Here is a 14346-nt window from a genome sequence, read left to right on the forward strand (position 1 = left end):
TGCGGCGGAGGGACTACAACCCTCAGCATGTAGATATATCACACCACATCCTAGAGACAGGACCATATGTACAGAGAAAGATCTGTGTCATCCTGCAGTGGAGTGACTACAACCCCCAGCATGTAGATATATCACACCGCGTCCTAGAGACAGGACCATTTGTACAGAGATAGATCTGTGTCATCCTGCAGTGGAGGGACTACAACCCCCAGCATGTAGATACAGCACACCCCGACCTGGAGACAGGACCATATATGTACAGATAAAGGTCTGTGTCATGCTGCAGTGGAGGAACTACAACTCCTAGCAGCTAGATACAGTGCACTGCGTCCTAGGGACAGGACCATATATGTACAGAGAAAGATCTGTATCTTCCTGCAGTGGAGGGACTACAACTCCCAGCATGTAGATACAGCACACCAAATCCTAGGGAAAGGACCATATGTACAGAGAAAGATCTGTGTCATCCTGCAGTGGAGGGACTACAACCCCCAGCATGAAGATACAGCACGCAGCATCCTAGGGACAGGACTGAATGTACAGAGAATGATCTGTGGCATCCTGAGGCATATGGACTACAACTCTCAGCATGTAGATACATGAGGTGGAGAATAGGTTTGTGTCTACGTTGATCATGGTGTTACCAGTTCTATGCAAAACCAGAGAAAACTCATTGCAGCTGTATATACCCATGACAAACTCAGCGCAAGCCCGGCACTGCTACATCCTCTGTACACCGTGCCCAGACCAGCTCTTCTGCATCCGACCAACTCATCTCATCCAAACTCAACCCTGCTGCTACTCCTGACAACCTTGACTCTGCTCCAGGTCCCAATATGTATCACTGTGTCCATCAATAACCGAAACACTGCTACATCCAATAATCCCCCCCTCTACATCCCACAAACTGATCCCATCCGTCAAACTCGTCTATACTGCTCCTGACAACCTTGGTCCTATTCTATATGACAAACTCATCCTTCTGATTTCAACTCTGCTGAGTCTCACTTTATTTAATGACCAATATGTATCCACATCATCCAACAAACCCAGCACTGCTACATCCAGATATTCTGCCCTGCTCCATGCAAAAACTGATGGCTTCCCCAACAACCTCAGCTCTGCGAATGTCCCTCTCCACCGTATACAACACACTCAGCCCTGCTACATCTGCACATATTTATGACTCCTGCATTGCAACCTATGGAGATACAAGAAAACCCCAGATACAATCTCGCGTGATAAATCTCAGGATAAATATTGACTATGTGAGAACTTATGATATTGACTCTGAGATCAATGGAGATGTAACCGGGCGCCGCGTTCGCCAAACAGAAACCGGAAGATAATTAGGACCAATTCATTTCCTTAAATAACTAATTAGAAACAAGGAAGATAAGAAAAAAAGCATTAAAAATGATGTATCACTGAACCGTCCCGGATTCCCGAGTCTTTCCCGCAACAGTGGAGCCGGCAGCCAGAGACTCCTCTCTCCACCATTGTTCCTGCTCCACCATGTAATGACATCATCGCACCGCTGCAGACATGGAGGGAACCAGGGGAGGGCGCTATAAGCAGAGGCTAAAAGACAGGACCACACCTTATCAGGCATTATGTGTGGGGGGCTATAGGGAAGGGGGTAATGGTAATGGTAAGAGGTATTATACCACAGGAGGAGGGGCATTACACCACAAGTAGGGGGCAGTATACCACAGGAGGAGGGGCATTACACCACAAGTAGGGGGCATTATACCACAGGAGGAGGGGCATTACACCACAAGTAGGGGGCATTATACCACAGGAGGAGGGGCATTACACCACAAGTAGGGGGCATTATACCACAGGAGGAGGGGCATTACACCACAAGTAGGGGGCATTATACCACAGGAGGAGGGGTATTACACCACAAGTAGGGGGCATTATACCACAGGAGGAGGGGCATTACACCACAAGTATTGGGCTTTACACCACAAGTAGGGGGCATTATACCACAGGAGGAGGGGCATTACACCACAAGTAGGGGGCATTATACCACAGGAGGAGGGGCAGTATACCACAGGAGGAGGGGTATTACACCACAAGTAGGGGGCATTATACCACAGGAGGAGGGGCATTACACCACAAGTATTGGGCTTTACACCACAAGTAGGGGGCATTATACCACAGGAGGAGGGGCATTACACCACAAGTAGGGGGCATTATACCACAGGAGGAGGGGCAGTATACCACAGGAGGAGGGGTATTACACCACAAGTAGGGGGCATTATACCACAGGAGGAGGGGCATTACACCACAAGTAGTGGGCATTATACCACAAGTATTGGGCATTATAACACCAGTAGGGGGCAGTATAACAGAAGTAGGGTGCATTATACAGCAAAAAGGGAGGCATTCTACCACACTAGGAGGTATAATAACACATATATTATACTACAAATAGGGTAGGGGGGCATTGTACCATAGTAATGGGTGCATTATACGCCAGGAAGAGGGGTACATTTTACCACTGGTAGGGGGGAATGCTACCACAAGTCAGAAGGTAAGAGTTCTCCTTATGCAGAGGTTGCCTTAAAGGCATGTGGAGACTTTAAGCCATAGATGCTCCACTAGGGAATTCTGGGAAGAATGCAAATATGTGTCCAAGGTGTTAAATGGAAAACATTGCCCCCCTAACCATCAAGTATGACCTACAAGAAGCCTAAAATCATTAAGCCAAACCAGTATATCTATTCCAGAAGGAACAGACTCCCATCTGCAGACAGCGCTGTTTCCACCTGGTTGGGTCTCCTCAGTACAGAACCAGAGGAGACCCAACCAGGTCAAAACAGTTGGGAGTCTGTTCCTTATGGAATAGATATACTGGTTTGGCTTAATCCCACATCATGTTTTTAGGCTTCTTGTAGGTCATACTTGTTGTTAAAGGGGCGGCCTTTCGAGGAAGAAAAATGAGGCAATGTTTTCCATTTAACACCTTGGAAAACATATTTGCATATTTACCACCAGTAGCATTGGCGTAACTTGAGGGGGTGCAGAGGTTGCAGTTGCAACCGGGCCTATGAGGCCTAGGGGGCCCATATGGTGTATTTTTCCTATATGATAAGACAAGTACTATAAACAGTACATTACAATCGGGGGCCTGACACGCATTGTGCACTGGGGCCCAGAAGCTTCAAGTTACGCCACTGACCAGTAGAGGGCATTATACTACAGGAGGGGGGCATTATTCCATAGGTAGGGGGCATCATTCAGTGAGGGGTATAGCAGGTTCACAGGTCTAGGGGCTCTACGCTATGTGGAGCCACTAAAAGGGACATTTTACAACGCAGGGGCCATTACATGGGGGGCAGATCACATGAGAATTACTTTAACATAATATTTACAATCAAAGGATACAATGTATCAACAATGTATCATCCTGAGTCTGTCCTCCCTCATTGACTGAAACATTGCCCCAAACCCTCTGCATGGATGTGCCTGTTATCCCGCAGCTGTCTAGATGAGTTGTGGTTGCTCTGGCATCTGCACTGGCTGCCACCTGGCACATGCCAACCTCCCTGATGCCACCCACAGCCGCAGTGCCAGCCATGAAATGCCATTCCTGCAGGGTTTTCATTGTTTATGAGGTTCTCAGATACTTCTCCTCTCTCTGGTGTTTGGAGGCGAGGCGACCGCTCTGTGACCTCATCTTAGAAGTAAAGATCTTCTTCTTCCCAGATTTGGGATTAAAAAAAGAAGCCGGAATAGAAAAAAAAAAAAACACAGCAAGTAAATACAAGCAGGGAAAATAATACTGTAACGCAGCGCTACAACACTGAGCCAAGTTATGCCAGGGTAAAGTGATGAATACCGCCATATAGTGAGCCAAAATACTGCAGAATATACAGCGCCTCAATAATACCGCCATATAGTGAGCCAAAATACTGCAGAAAATACAGCGCCTCAATAATACCGCCATATAGTGAGCCAAAATACTGCAGAAAATACAGTGACTCAATAATACCGCCATATAGTGAGCCAAAATACTGCAGAAAATACAGTGACTCAATAATACCGCCATATAGTGAGCCAAAATACTGCAGAATATACAGTGCCTCAATAATACCATCATATAGTGAGACAAAATACTGCAGAAAATACAGTGACTCAATAATACCGCCACATAGTGAGCCAAAATACTGCGGAAAATACAGCGCCTCAATAATACCGCCATATAATGAGCCAAAATACTGCAGAAAATACAGCGCCTCAATAATACCGCCATATAGTGAGCCAAAATACTGCAGAAAATACAGTGACTCAATAATACCGCCATATAGTGAGCCAAAATACTGCAGAAAATACAGTGACTCAATAATACCGCCATATAGTGAGCCAAAATACTGCAGAATATACAGTGCCTCAATAATACCATCATATAGTGAGACAAAATACTGCAGAAAATACAGTGACTCAATAATACCGCCACATAGTGAGCCAAAATACTGCGGAAAATACAGCGCCTCAATAATACCGCCATATAATGAGCCAAAATACTGCAGAAAATACAGCGCCTCAATAATACCGCCATATAGTGCTCCATATAGCCACCATACAGTATTCTAACAGGACCACATCTCAGTAACCCATACAGTGACCATCATCATAAAGTATCCAACATAATAAGCTTAGATACAGTATAACACTTCAGCAGACCATAACAGGATTAGATACACAACGTCTGGAAGCGGAGAATCCCGGGAGATTGTATCCGGTGACATTCCTCCTCTGCTTTAAGTGTCACGACTGATGGCGGAGGATCAGGACTTCACATGACTCACATCCATCGTAGAATAATAATTCCCATCATCTCCCCGCAGTCCACAGATCAATATTACTGCACCGTCCATAGACTGCGCGACTCACCGCTCCGCAATCCATTACCGTGCCACATACAATGTAATTACACATCCCCCTCCCATCATTTCTCACCACATCTCCGGAATCTTCTTGATTTATTGATTTTCTGAACTTTACGGAGATAATTTCTTCTGCCCAAATTTAAGGATATAGATAACACTAGAAATCCAGCAACAACTCCATCCTCCAGAGCTGCACTCACTATTCTGCTGCTGGTGCAGTCACTGTGTGCATACATGACATTACTTATCCTGTACTGATCCTGAGTTACATCCTGTATTATACCCCAGAGCTGCACTCACTATTCTGCTGCTGGTGCAGTCACTGTGTACATACATGACATTACTTATCCTGTACTGATCCTGAGTTACATCCTGTATTATACTCCAGAGCTGCACTCACTATTCTGCTGCTGGTGCAGTCACTGTGTACATACATGACATTACTTATCCTGTACTGATCCTGAGTTACATCCTGTATTATACCCCAGAGCTGCACTCACTATTCTGCTGCAGTCACTGTGTACATACATGACATTACTTATCCTGTACTGATCCGGAGTTACATCCTGTATTATACCCCAGAGCTGCACTCACTATTCTGCTGCTGGTGCAGTCACTGTGTACATACATGACATTACTGATCCTGTACTGATCCTGAGTTACATCCTGTATTATACCCCAGAGCTGCACTCACTATTCTGCTGCTGGTGCAGTCACTGTGTACATACATGACATTACTTATCCTGTACTGATCCTGAGTTACATCCTGTATTATACCCCAGAGCTGCACTCACTATTCTGCTGCTGGTGCAGTCACTGTGTACATACATGACATTACTTATCCTGTACTGATCCTGAGTTACATCCTGTATTATACTCCAGAGCTGCACTCACTATTCTGCTGCTGGTGCAGTCACTGTGTACATACATGACATTACTTATCCTGTACTGATCCTGAGTTACATCCTGTAAATCTTTTATTTTATATATAAAAATGAAAAACATTACAACAATAAACATAAATCAAGCCATAACTTCTGGCAAAACAAAACAATAATAATAATAACAAAACAATAATACAAACTAAAAGAGACTTACGAAAATCTCCTGGCCCAGCCACACACACACCACACAATCAGCATTATAAAACAAAACCTTCACCCAATCCCACCACCTAAATTTTTTTTTTTTTTTTTTTTTTTATATAATTTTTTACAATTATTTTTTTTTTTTTTTTTTTTTCCATAAATAACTAAAGAATACGCAGCAAATAAAAGACAAACAGGAAATAAAAACATTAAATATAACTAACTAAATCCCACGCCCATCACCCTCCCACCCAGACACTGGTCTAACGTCCAAAGTTCGCGCTATATAGTCCAGACCAGTGCCCAGGATCATATTGTCCAAATCCCATCCACCCCCCTCCCAACCTAACACCCTAACACCAACACCCCAAAACCAACCAACCTATATACACATTAACTATAACTACATAAATACACACTGTACACAAAATACAAACACATTAAACATATCAACATAACAAACCAACCACATAAAGCCCAGGTTCGGCGCCTGCAAGCCCTACATCACTATAACCTCAGATACAAAACAAAAATCTACAGTGTCAGCTTCAGCCCAACACCAGGAGCGGAGATGACAGACTAAGGGACACTAAAGGAGAACCCCCTCCAAAGGAGAGAGGCCCTCCCCGTGCCCAGCCTCTCATACTCCAGAGAGCGCACCTTCACCAGGTCACCCAGAATGTTCCTAACCACCTCATCCACCGGGAGGATTTTACGCTGCGTCGATACTAAACACCATGCGTTCCACGTGTGGTACCTGACCACTAGACTAACTAGAAATAACGTGCATCGGTCCCGGCCACCCAGGCCTCTGAATGCTCCATAGGCCCACTCCGCATAGGAGAGACCGGCCAACCCGGGCCAATGGATGGAAGCGCCCACCCGGTTGTACACCTCTGTGTTAAAGGGGCACTGAAGCAGGAAGTGGTCCATGCTCTCCAGCAGGCCACCGCACTCCTCCCGGGGACAACCCCTTTCCTCAGAGCTCCTACACTTCAGATTGTCCCTCACACACAGCTTTCCATGGAAGCAGCGCCAAGTCAAGTCCCAAAACTTCAAGGGGATCCTGATGGAATTCAAAAGACCTAAACCCACCCCAAGATCCCGACTTGGGCAATCCCTGAGGGCCAGAGGCTTCTGGAAATGGGTCAACAGAACCCTTTTGTCAAGGACTTTCCTCGACATGGTCCTGATCTCCCACATTCCCAGACCCCACCGGCGAATCACCTTCAGAACCGGGGTAGCGTAAGCCGGAAGATGCCCATGTGGTGTACGAAGATCCTTCACTCGCCCTCCTGTCTCCCATTCCTGGAAGAAAGGCCGAAACCATCCCCTGCAGGAGTATACCCACGGAGGAGCCCTCTCTTTCCAGAGGTTTGCGATATTGATCTTAAGAAAGGTATTCACTAGGAACACCACAGGGTTGACCATACACAACCCTCCTTGTCTCCTCGTGCGGTAAGTAACCTCCCTCTTGATTAGGTTCAGCCTATTCCCCCATAACAGCTGGAAGAACAGACTGTAGACCCGAGTCCAGAGGGGTTCTGGCAACATGCACACACTGCCCAGATATATCAGCAATGGGAGCAGGTAAGTTTTAATCAAGTTCACCCTTTCCCTGATGGTCAAAGACCAACCCTTCCACTGGTCCACCTTCTGGGCGGCGATCTTAAGCCTGCCGTCCCAGTTTTGCATGGGGTAATCCCCCTGGCCAAATTCGATGCCGAGAACTTTGGCAGAGTCTTGGGGCCCTGGAAGAGTGTCCGGGAGATCAAACCCTGGATCCCCCTCTCCCAGCCAGAGACTCTCACACTTATCCCGGTTGATCTTGGACCCAGAAGCCTCTGAGTAGCGGTCAACCTCTGACATCCCCCATTGCGCCTCCCCTCTCGAGGACACAAAAACGGTGACATCATCAGCATACGCTACCACCCTTAGAGTGGCTTCCGGTGCCGCCCGGTCCATCCCGACTCCCACCAACGGCCCACGATCAACCCTCCTAAGGAATGGGTCAATCGCAAACACGTATAGAAGTGGGCTCAGAGGACAACCCTGGCGAACACCAGACCCAACCTCAAAAGAGCGGCCAATCCAACCGTTCACAAGCGGGAAACTCTCTGCCCCTGCGTACAAAACCTTTAGCCAATTGACAAACTCCCCCGGCAGGCCATACCTCAGAAGGACAGACCAGAGGTACTCGTGGTTAACCCGATCAAACGCTTTTGCCTGATCCAAGGACAGCAAGTACCCCTTCCAGTTACCAGCCCTGCCCTGCTCCACTGCCTCCCGGACACAAAGCACAGCACTAAATGTACTACGGCCTGGAACAGAGCAGTGCTGGGTCCCCGAAAGGAGCCGGGGTGCAAACTGCACCAGCCGATTAAACAGCACCTTTGCCAAAACCTTTCTGTCCGTATTGAGAAGCGCTATGGGACGCCAGTTCTCAATACGAGATCGGTCCTTACCCTTTGACAGGATGATCAGGGCTGACCTCCTCATTGACTTCGGCAGAGCGCCCGAGGAAAGACACTCATTGAATACCTCAGTCAAGAGGGGAACCAAGGCGTCCTTAAAGGTCTTATAAAACTCAGATGTTAAGCCATCCGGACCTGGCGATTTCTTGAGGGCGAGCCCTTCAATCGCCAGGCTGACTTCCTCTTCCCTGATCATCTCTATCAAAACATCAAGAGAAGGGTCTACTCCTGGCGCAGGGACAGTTTCAGCCAGGAAAGCCGACATCACATCCCGATCTAGATCCTTCCTGCCCAAGAGGTGTGAGTAGAAGGATCTGACGACCTCCAGAATCCCTGATCTGGACCTTTTCAGGGATCCCGTACTGTCAACCAGTCCCGTGACAACTTTACCATTCACTGACATCTTGCAGTTTCTGTAAGGGTCGGGCGAGCGGTATTTCCCGTAATCCCTCTCAAAAACCAAAGATGCGTGTCTATCGTACTGACACCTCTTCAGCAAGGATTTCACTCTGGAGATGTCCTCACGACTACCTCCAGTCGAGACGAGATGCTCGAGTTTCCTCCTCAGGCCCTGATACAGGCGGTACCTGTCCAGGCTCCTGAGGCTCGAGAGCTGGCGGAAGAATCTCGCCACCCTTTTCTTGAGCATCTCCCACCACTCTGACTTACTGCTACAAAGGCCCAGCAATGGTACCTGGCTCTGAAGAAAGTCCTCAAAGGATTGTCTGATCTCTGCTTCTTCCAGGAGAGACGAATTGAGCTTCCAGTAGCCTCTTCCCATCCGGGGGGTCTCTGTAACATTCAGAGAAAACAAAATTAAACAGTGGTCGGAGAACTCCACCTCAACAACGGACACTGCTGAAGAGATGGCTTCCTCCTTTAAATAAAACCTGTCTATTCTAGACCTGCAGCTACCCCTATAATAGGTGAACCCCGCGTGGCCTGGGGTGTGCCGGATGTGGACATCCACCAGGCGAGCCTCACTGGCTATGCTATTAAGAGCGACGCTATCATAAGTCAGCTTGTCTCTGGAACCTCCCCTATCCTGGGACCTCGTGACAGCATTGAAGTCCCCTCCAAAGACCACCTGCCGACTTGTAAAAAGGTAGGGCTTGATCCTCATAAAGAGACACTTCCTGTCCCACTTGGACTGGGGACCATAGATGTTAATAAGACGAAGTTCTTGTCCCTTCATGAGGACATCCAGGATCAGGCACCTCCCCATTTCTAACTCAATAACTCGTCGGCATTCTACCGGTGCGGTAAAAAGGACCGCCACTCCGCTATACGGCTCGGCCGCAAGAGACCAATAGGAAGGCCCGTGTCTCCATTCCCTCTTAGCTTTAAACACGGCCGCCAAATCTGGCAGCCTGGTCTCCTGCAAAAATAAAATGTCGGCTTCAACACGGCCGAGAAAATCAAAGGCCGCAAATCTAGCCGCATCAGACTTAATGCTGGCGACATTAATGGACGCCAGCGTCAATGGAGTGGGTGCCGCCATCATGAGTGATTGAGTTAGACGGCTTTTTTCTTACTACCTCCCTTCCCTCTACTGTCCTCTGAGGATGATCCCTTTTCCCTTTTCCCTTCAGAATTGGGGCAACTTCTTTTTAACGAAATTGAGGTGTCCATGTTATTACTGGCCCCCAAGGACCCACCCGGACCACCCTCTCCTTCGTCCTTGTCTCCTGGCTCTGAGTCAGTCTCCCACTCTGAGGACCCAGCATCCCCAGAGGATAGAGACTCGGCGCCCCCTGCAGGCTGCTCCGCCGCCACCTCCAGAACCCCACCCTCAGCCTCTCCTTCCGAGGAGGCGATCTCATCGAGGGTGAGGAACTGGTTGGAAAGCTCAACCAGAGGGGAGGAAGTTTTCCCTTCCTTAGGTACCTTAGATACGCCGCGTTTTTTCTTTTTCTGCTTGCGCTTATTTTCTAGCCAAATCCTGTTATCCTCATCCATACTCTCATAATGGGAGGACGTGGAGGACATGGCACCTTTCTCGCGCTCCATCCTCCTGACCTCCTCATCCAACTCATCATCCCTCAGGGCCTCAGTAGCAAGACCAGCCTCTGAGGAAGGACCAAGGGTCACCCCAGCAACCTGAGGCTTCCCCAGTTCTCTCCCTTTTTGTCTGGCTTCAAGCCGCCTCAACTGAGAAGGCGACTTCTTCTTGCTTTTCTTCACAGGCCCCTCAGCTCCTCCACCTCTGCTGGTACCTTCCCCAGCAGAAGCAACCTCATGGCTCTCCTCCACTGGGGTCACAACCGCATTGGCAAAGGAGCGAGGACAACGGCTGAAAGGGTGACCGAGCTCACCACACAGGTTACACCTAATGTCCTTACAGGATGCAGCGAGATGACCTAGCCCACCACACAAAGCGCACTTCTGCACTTGGCAGCTGGCGCTGAAGTGTGTGGGGTCACCGCACCTGTGACAGACCTTCGGCTGCCCCTGGTAGAAAATCAGGATTCTGTCTCGCCCAAGAAAGGCTGAAGAAGGAATGTGGGCGACTGTGCCGCCTGAACACTTCAACTTCATCATGAAGGTCCAGGCCCCAGACCAAATGCCAAATTCATCGCGGTTTTTCTGAGGTACCTGTACAACCTCACCATAACGACTGAGCCAAGTCATGATGTCCATGCAAGAAAGTGACTCGTTACGGGTCAAAACAGTCACCTTCTTGACTGTGTTTTGGCGAGACACTGCTTGCACAGCAAAGTCTCGCCATGCGGGCTCGTTCTTTGCCAGCTCATAATTCGACCAGAAGAGCTCTAAGCCCTCCGGCCGAACAAAGCTGACATCGAACTCCGGAGTACCATAAGGATGTATCAGGGCAAAGATGTCACTAGCCCTGAAGTTCATCTTCAGGAGGAGCTCCACCACCCTTGACCTGGGTGGGCATGCGTCACTGCCCCTCCAGCGAAGACGAACCACATTCCTACGGGCAGCTCCGGGCCCAGTTGTGGGTAAAGACCATACAGTCTCTCCCCCCCTTTTCTCTTGGAAGGCTGCCAGGCCATGCCTGTCTGTCCAGAAGGACAGATCAACCTCTCTCCCCTCTACATTGATTGACTTTTCCCCTCTCCTGAGAGCCTCCAGAAGACACCTTTGCAAAACGCTGTTCCCAGAGCCAGGAGACAAGGAGTTAACCCCACTTGCCCCAGCGGTGACACTCGCATAGCTCCTTATGGGAGCGGCCACCACTGGGGGTGCAGATGGACCAGCACTCACACCAGGATCCCCCTCAGCGCCATTCACCACCCCCACATTCACCACACTATGTACATTACCGCCTCGCTTCCTTGCATCACTCACACCAGCTGGGCCAGGAGGACCTGGGGTTGCCTCAGCGTCACTGGACACTGGGGGTAGAGCCACCTCCATAGCTGATACAGCCTGAGAAGAGGCAGCTCCAACCCCGATCTTACTTGTGCCCTCTGCCTCATTGGCATTAACCCCTTGTTGTCCCGCAGTTTTTCTAAGGTTGGAGCATCGCTGCTCACTAGATGCAAGAGGCCTCCTGTCTTTATTAACTCCGGACAGTCTCTTTGTGCCCTCTCCAGGGTCAGATGAGCCAATACAGAATAATATTTTTCCTGTGCCCTTTTGCACAGGCTGCACAGGATGATTGGGAGGCGCTGCACCACAAGCCCCAGCAGCCCCATCACACTGCCGCTGCTCACCGGAGCAAGCAACAGCCACAGCGCTAGGGGCCACAGGAGCCACCGCCACTGCTCCTGGCACTGGGCCACCCCCCCCTCCCACTAGGGAGCAGCGCACAGTACCAGGACCTGCCGGATCGCCCTCACTGTCCGGCCTTTCGGCCGATGCCTTCCCTGCACCATCCTTGCTACTACAAACAAGGCTGGTGCTCTGCGCCATGATGGAACGTGGCTTTGCACTCTCCCCGCACCCTGGCACCGAGTCCACTGCAGGATTCGTGCTGGGCTGGGTAACGGGGCCTACACGACAGGCTGGCACTGCTGCCCGCCCGGAGGGAACAGGGAGGGGACGAAACACCAGATTCACCTCCTGAGACGCCTTGATCTTCTTGGCTCTCTTCTTTCTCTTTTGGTCGTCATCTGGCAAATCATCGCCGAAGGAGAAGTTTTGGAGGTGAACTGGGGACTCAAGCTGACGGATCTGAGCCATTAGCGCCCCCCCCTGGCCGCTGTCATCACTTTCCTCCTCCAGGTTGGCAGAGCCGCAGCCTGATGGTAATGGCGCTTGCTCTGCAGGCAGCCTGTCGTGCGAGGCCTGCTGGTGTTGGTGCAGGCCACCAGACGGACACGGCAGGTCTTCCTCATCCTCCTCATCATCGCCATCATCCGCCTGGATCTGAAGCCCCTTCAGCTTTCTTAACTGCTCCTGGCGCATATCATCAAACCGGGCGTCATTCTCCAGCTTTTCACGGAACGGACCACTGTGCTCGCGGATAAGATGACGCTTCTCCTGCAGAGCGGTGACCTCGGCTTTAAGTCTGTCTATGGTGGTAAGAAAGTCAGACTTTTTCTTCTTAGTGGCCACCCCCGCTAGGGCCAAGGTCTCCCTTATCTCCTCCTGGAGCCTCCTCAGCGCTTTTCCAGCTTCCTCGTACTCACGGAGGTGCTCAGCAATCCGGGAGCCATAGATGGAAGCAGACTCCCGGGCCTTAAGATCACCCCATGCTTTTTCAACACCTCCGTGAGCACCCAGCTTTTCAGCTGAACCACCCAGCTTTCCCGCACAGTCACTCAGCTTTCCAGGAGGAGCACTTAGGCTGATGTTACTTGCCTTGATCTTCTGTGAACCGGAGACCTTGCGGCTTCCCTGGGTCTTGGGGGTGGCAGCCGAGGTCACATCGCTGCGTCCTTGGCTCCGGGCAGATCTTCTCACCCCCTCCATGTTGGCCGGTATCTGGCTTTTCCTGCCCCCCGCCGGCCTGGTCCGGGAGACAGGAGCCTGGGACTTTCCTGCAGGATTCATCCCAGAGAACCCACTCCCTCCCTGGGGAGGAGAGAGCAGGCCTGGGTGGATGGAGATTGCTCCAGGTGGTGCAGGAGCTCAGCAGCACACAACCACACCCACAGCAGTTCACAGCAGAATGAGTCAGCACGAACTATTCTGCTGCTGGTGCAGTCACTGTGTACATACATGACATTACTTACCCTGTACTGATCCTGAGTTACATCCTGTATTATACCCCAGAGCTGCACTCACTATTCTGCTTTTACCAAGTTAATACCTTTGGTGTGACTCAGCTCTGCTATATTGTTGTGCATGTGACCAGCTCAGCTCTGCTGCATATAGATGGATGTGTCATTGTTGCGGTATTATCACCATGTGGCGGAGACATTTTCACTTCTTCATACAAAATGTAATTTTGCAGTGAATATTGATTGTTCACATTAGGATCCTGACACCAGCGTTAGTCACAGACACGACTCCTCCGGCGGCGTCTCCAGGGTCCTGTCCTAGTGACTGGTTATAAAGGGACACGTCAGGCGCATGCGGTGATGACGATAATCTACATAGCACCCACTTCCTAATATCTGACGGTGATCAGCTGAGGACACCCTCAGGGTAATGGAGCGGAGCAGGTTATATGCCCGGGGTCGGGATTTTCCTATCCCTTCTCTATACACTGGCAGGAGAATACACACATACAGGCTGCCTGCAATGTACATGCACGTCATCATACAATAACACACATGTACTACATACAGTAACACACATGTACTACATACAGTAACACACATACACACATGTACTACATACAGTAACACACATGTACTACATACAATAACACAGATACACACATGTACTACACACAGTAACACACATACACACATGTACTACACACAGTAACACACATACACACATGTACTACACACAATAACACAGATA

General features: G+C 49.6%; 1 protein-coding gene across 2 annotated transcripts in view; it reads right to left on the reverse strand.

Annotated features, from left to right (window-relative positions):
• Positions 1-14346, reverse strand: part of VIPR1 (vasoactive intestinal peptide receptor 1) — a 206725-nt gene that overhangs the window by 163980 nt on the left and 28399 nt on the right. The window contains exon 1 of one of the 2 annotated variants that reach the window (XM_072154433.1): positions 1429-1518. The exons of the other annotated variant lie outside the window; for it this stretch is intronic. Coding sequence (XP_072010534.1) covers positions 1429-1500 — 72 coding nt within the window. The 5' untranslated portion in view covers positions 1501-1518. Of the gene's footprint in view, positions 1-1428; positions 1519-14346 lie in introns of those variants that run through there. 2 annotated transcript variants of the gene reach the window in all.

Source organism: Engystomops pustulosus, chromosome 5 (assembly GCF_040894005.1).
Source record: "Engystomops pustulosus chromosome 5, aEngPut4.maternal, whole genome shotgun sequence".
In the NCBI taxonomy this organism is placed as follows: Eukaryota; Metazoa; Chordata; class Amphibia; order Anura; family Leptodactylidae; genus Engystomops; species Engystomops pustulosus.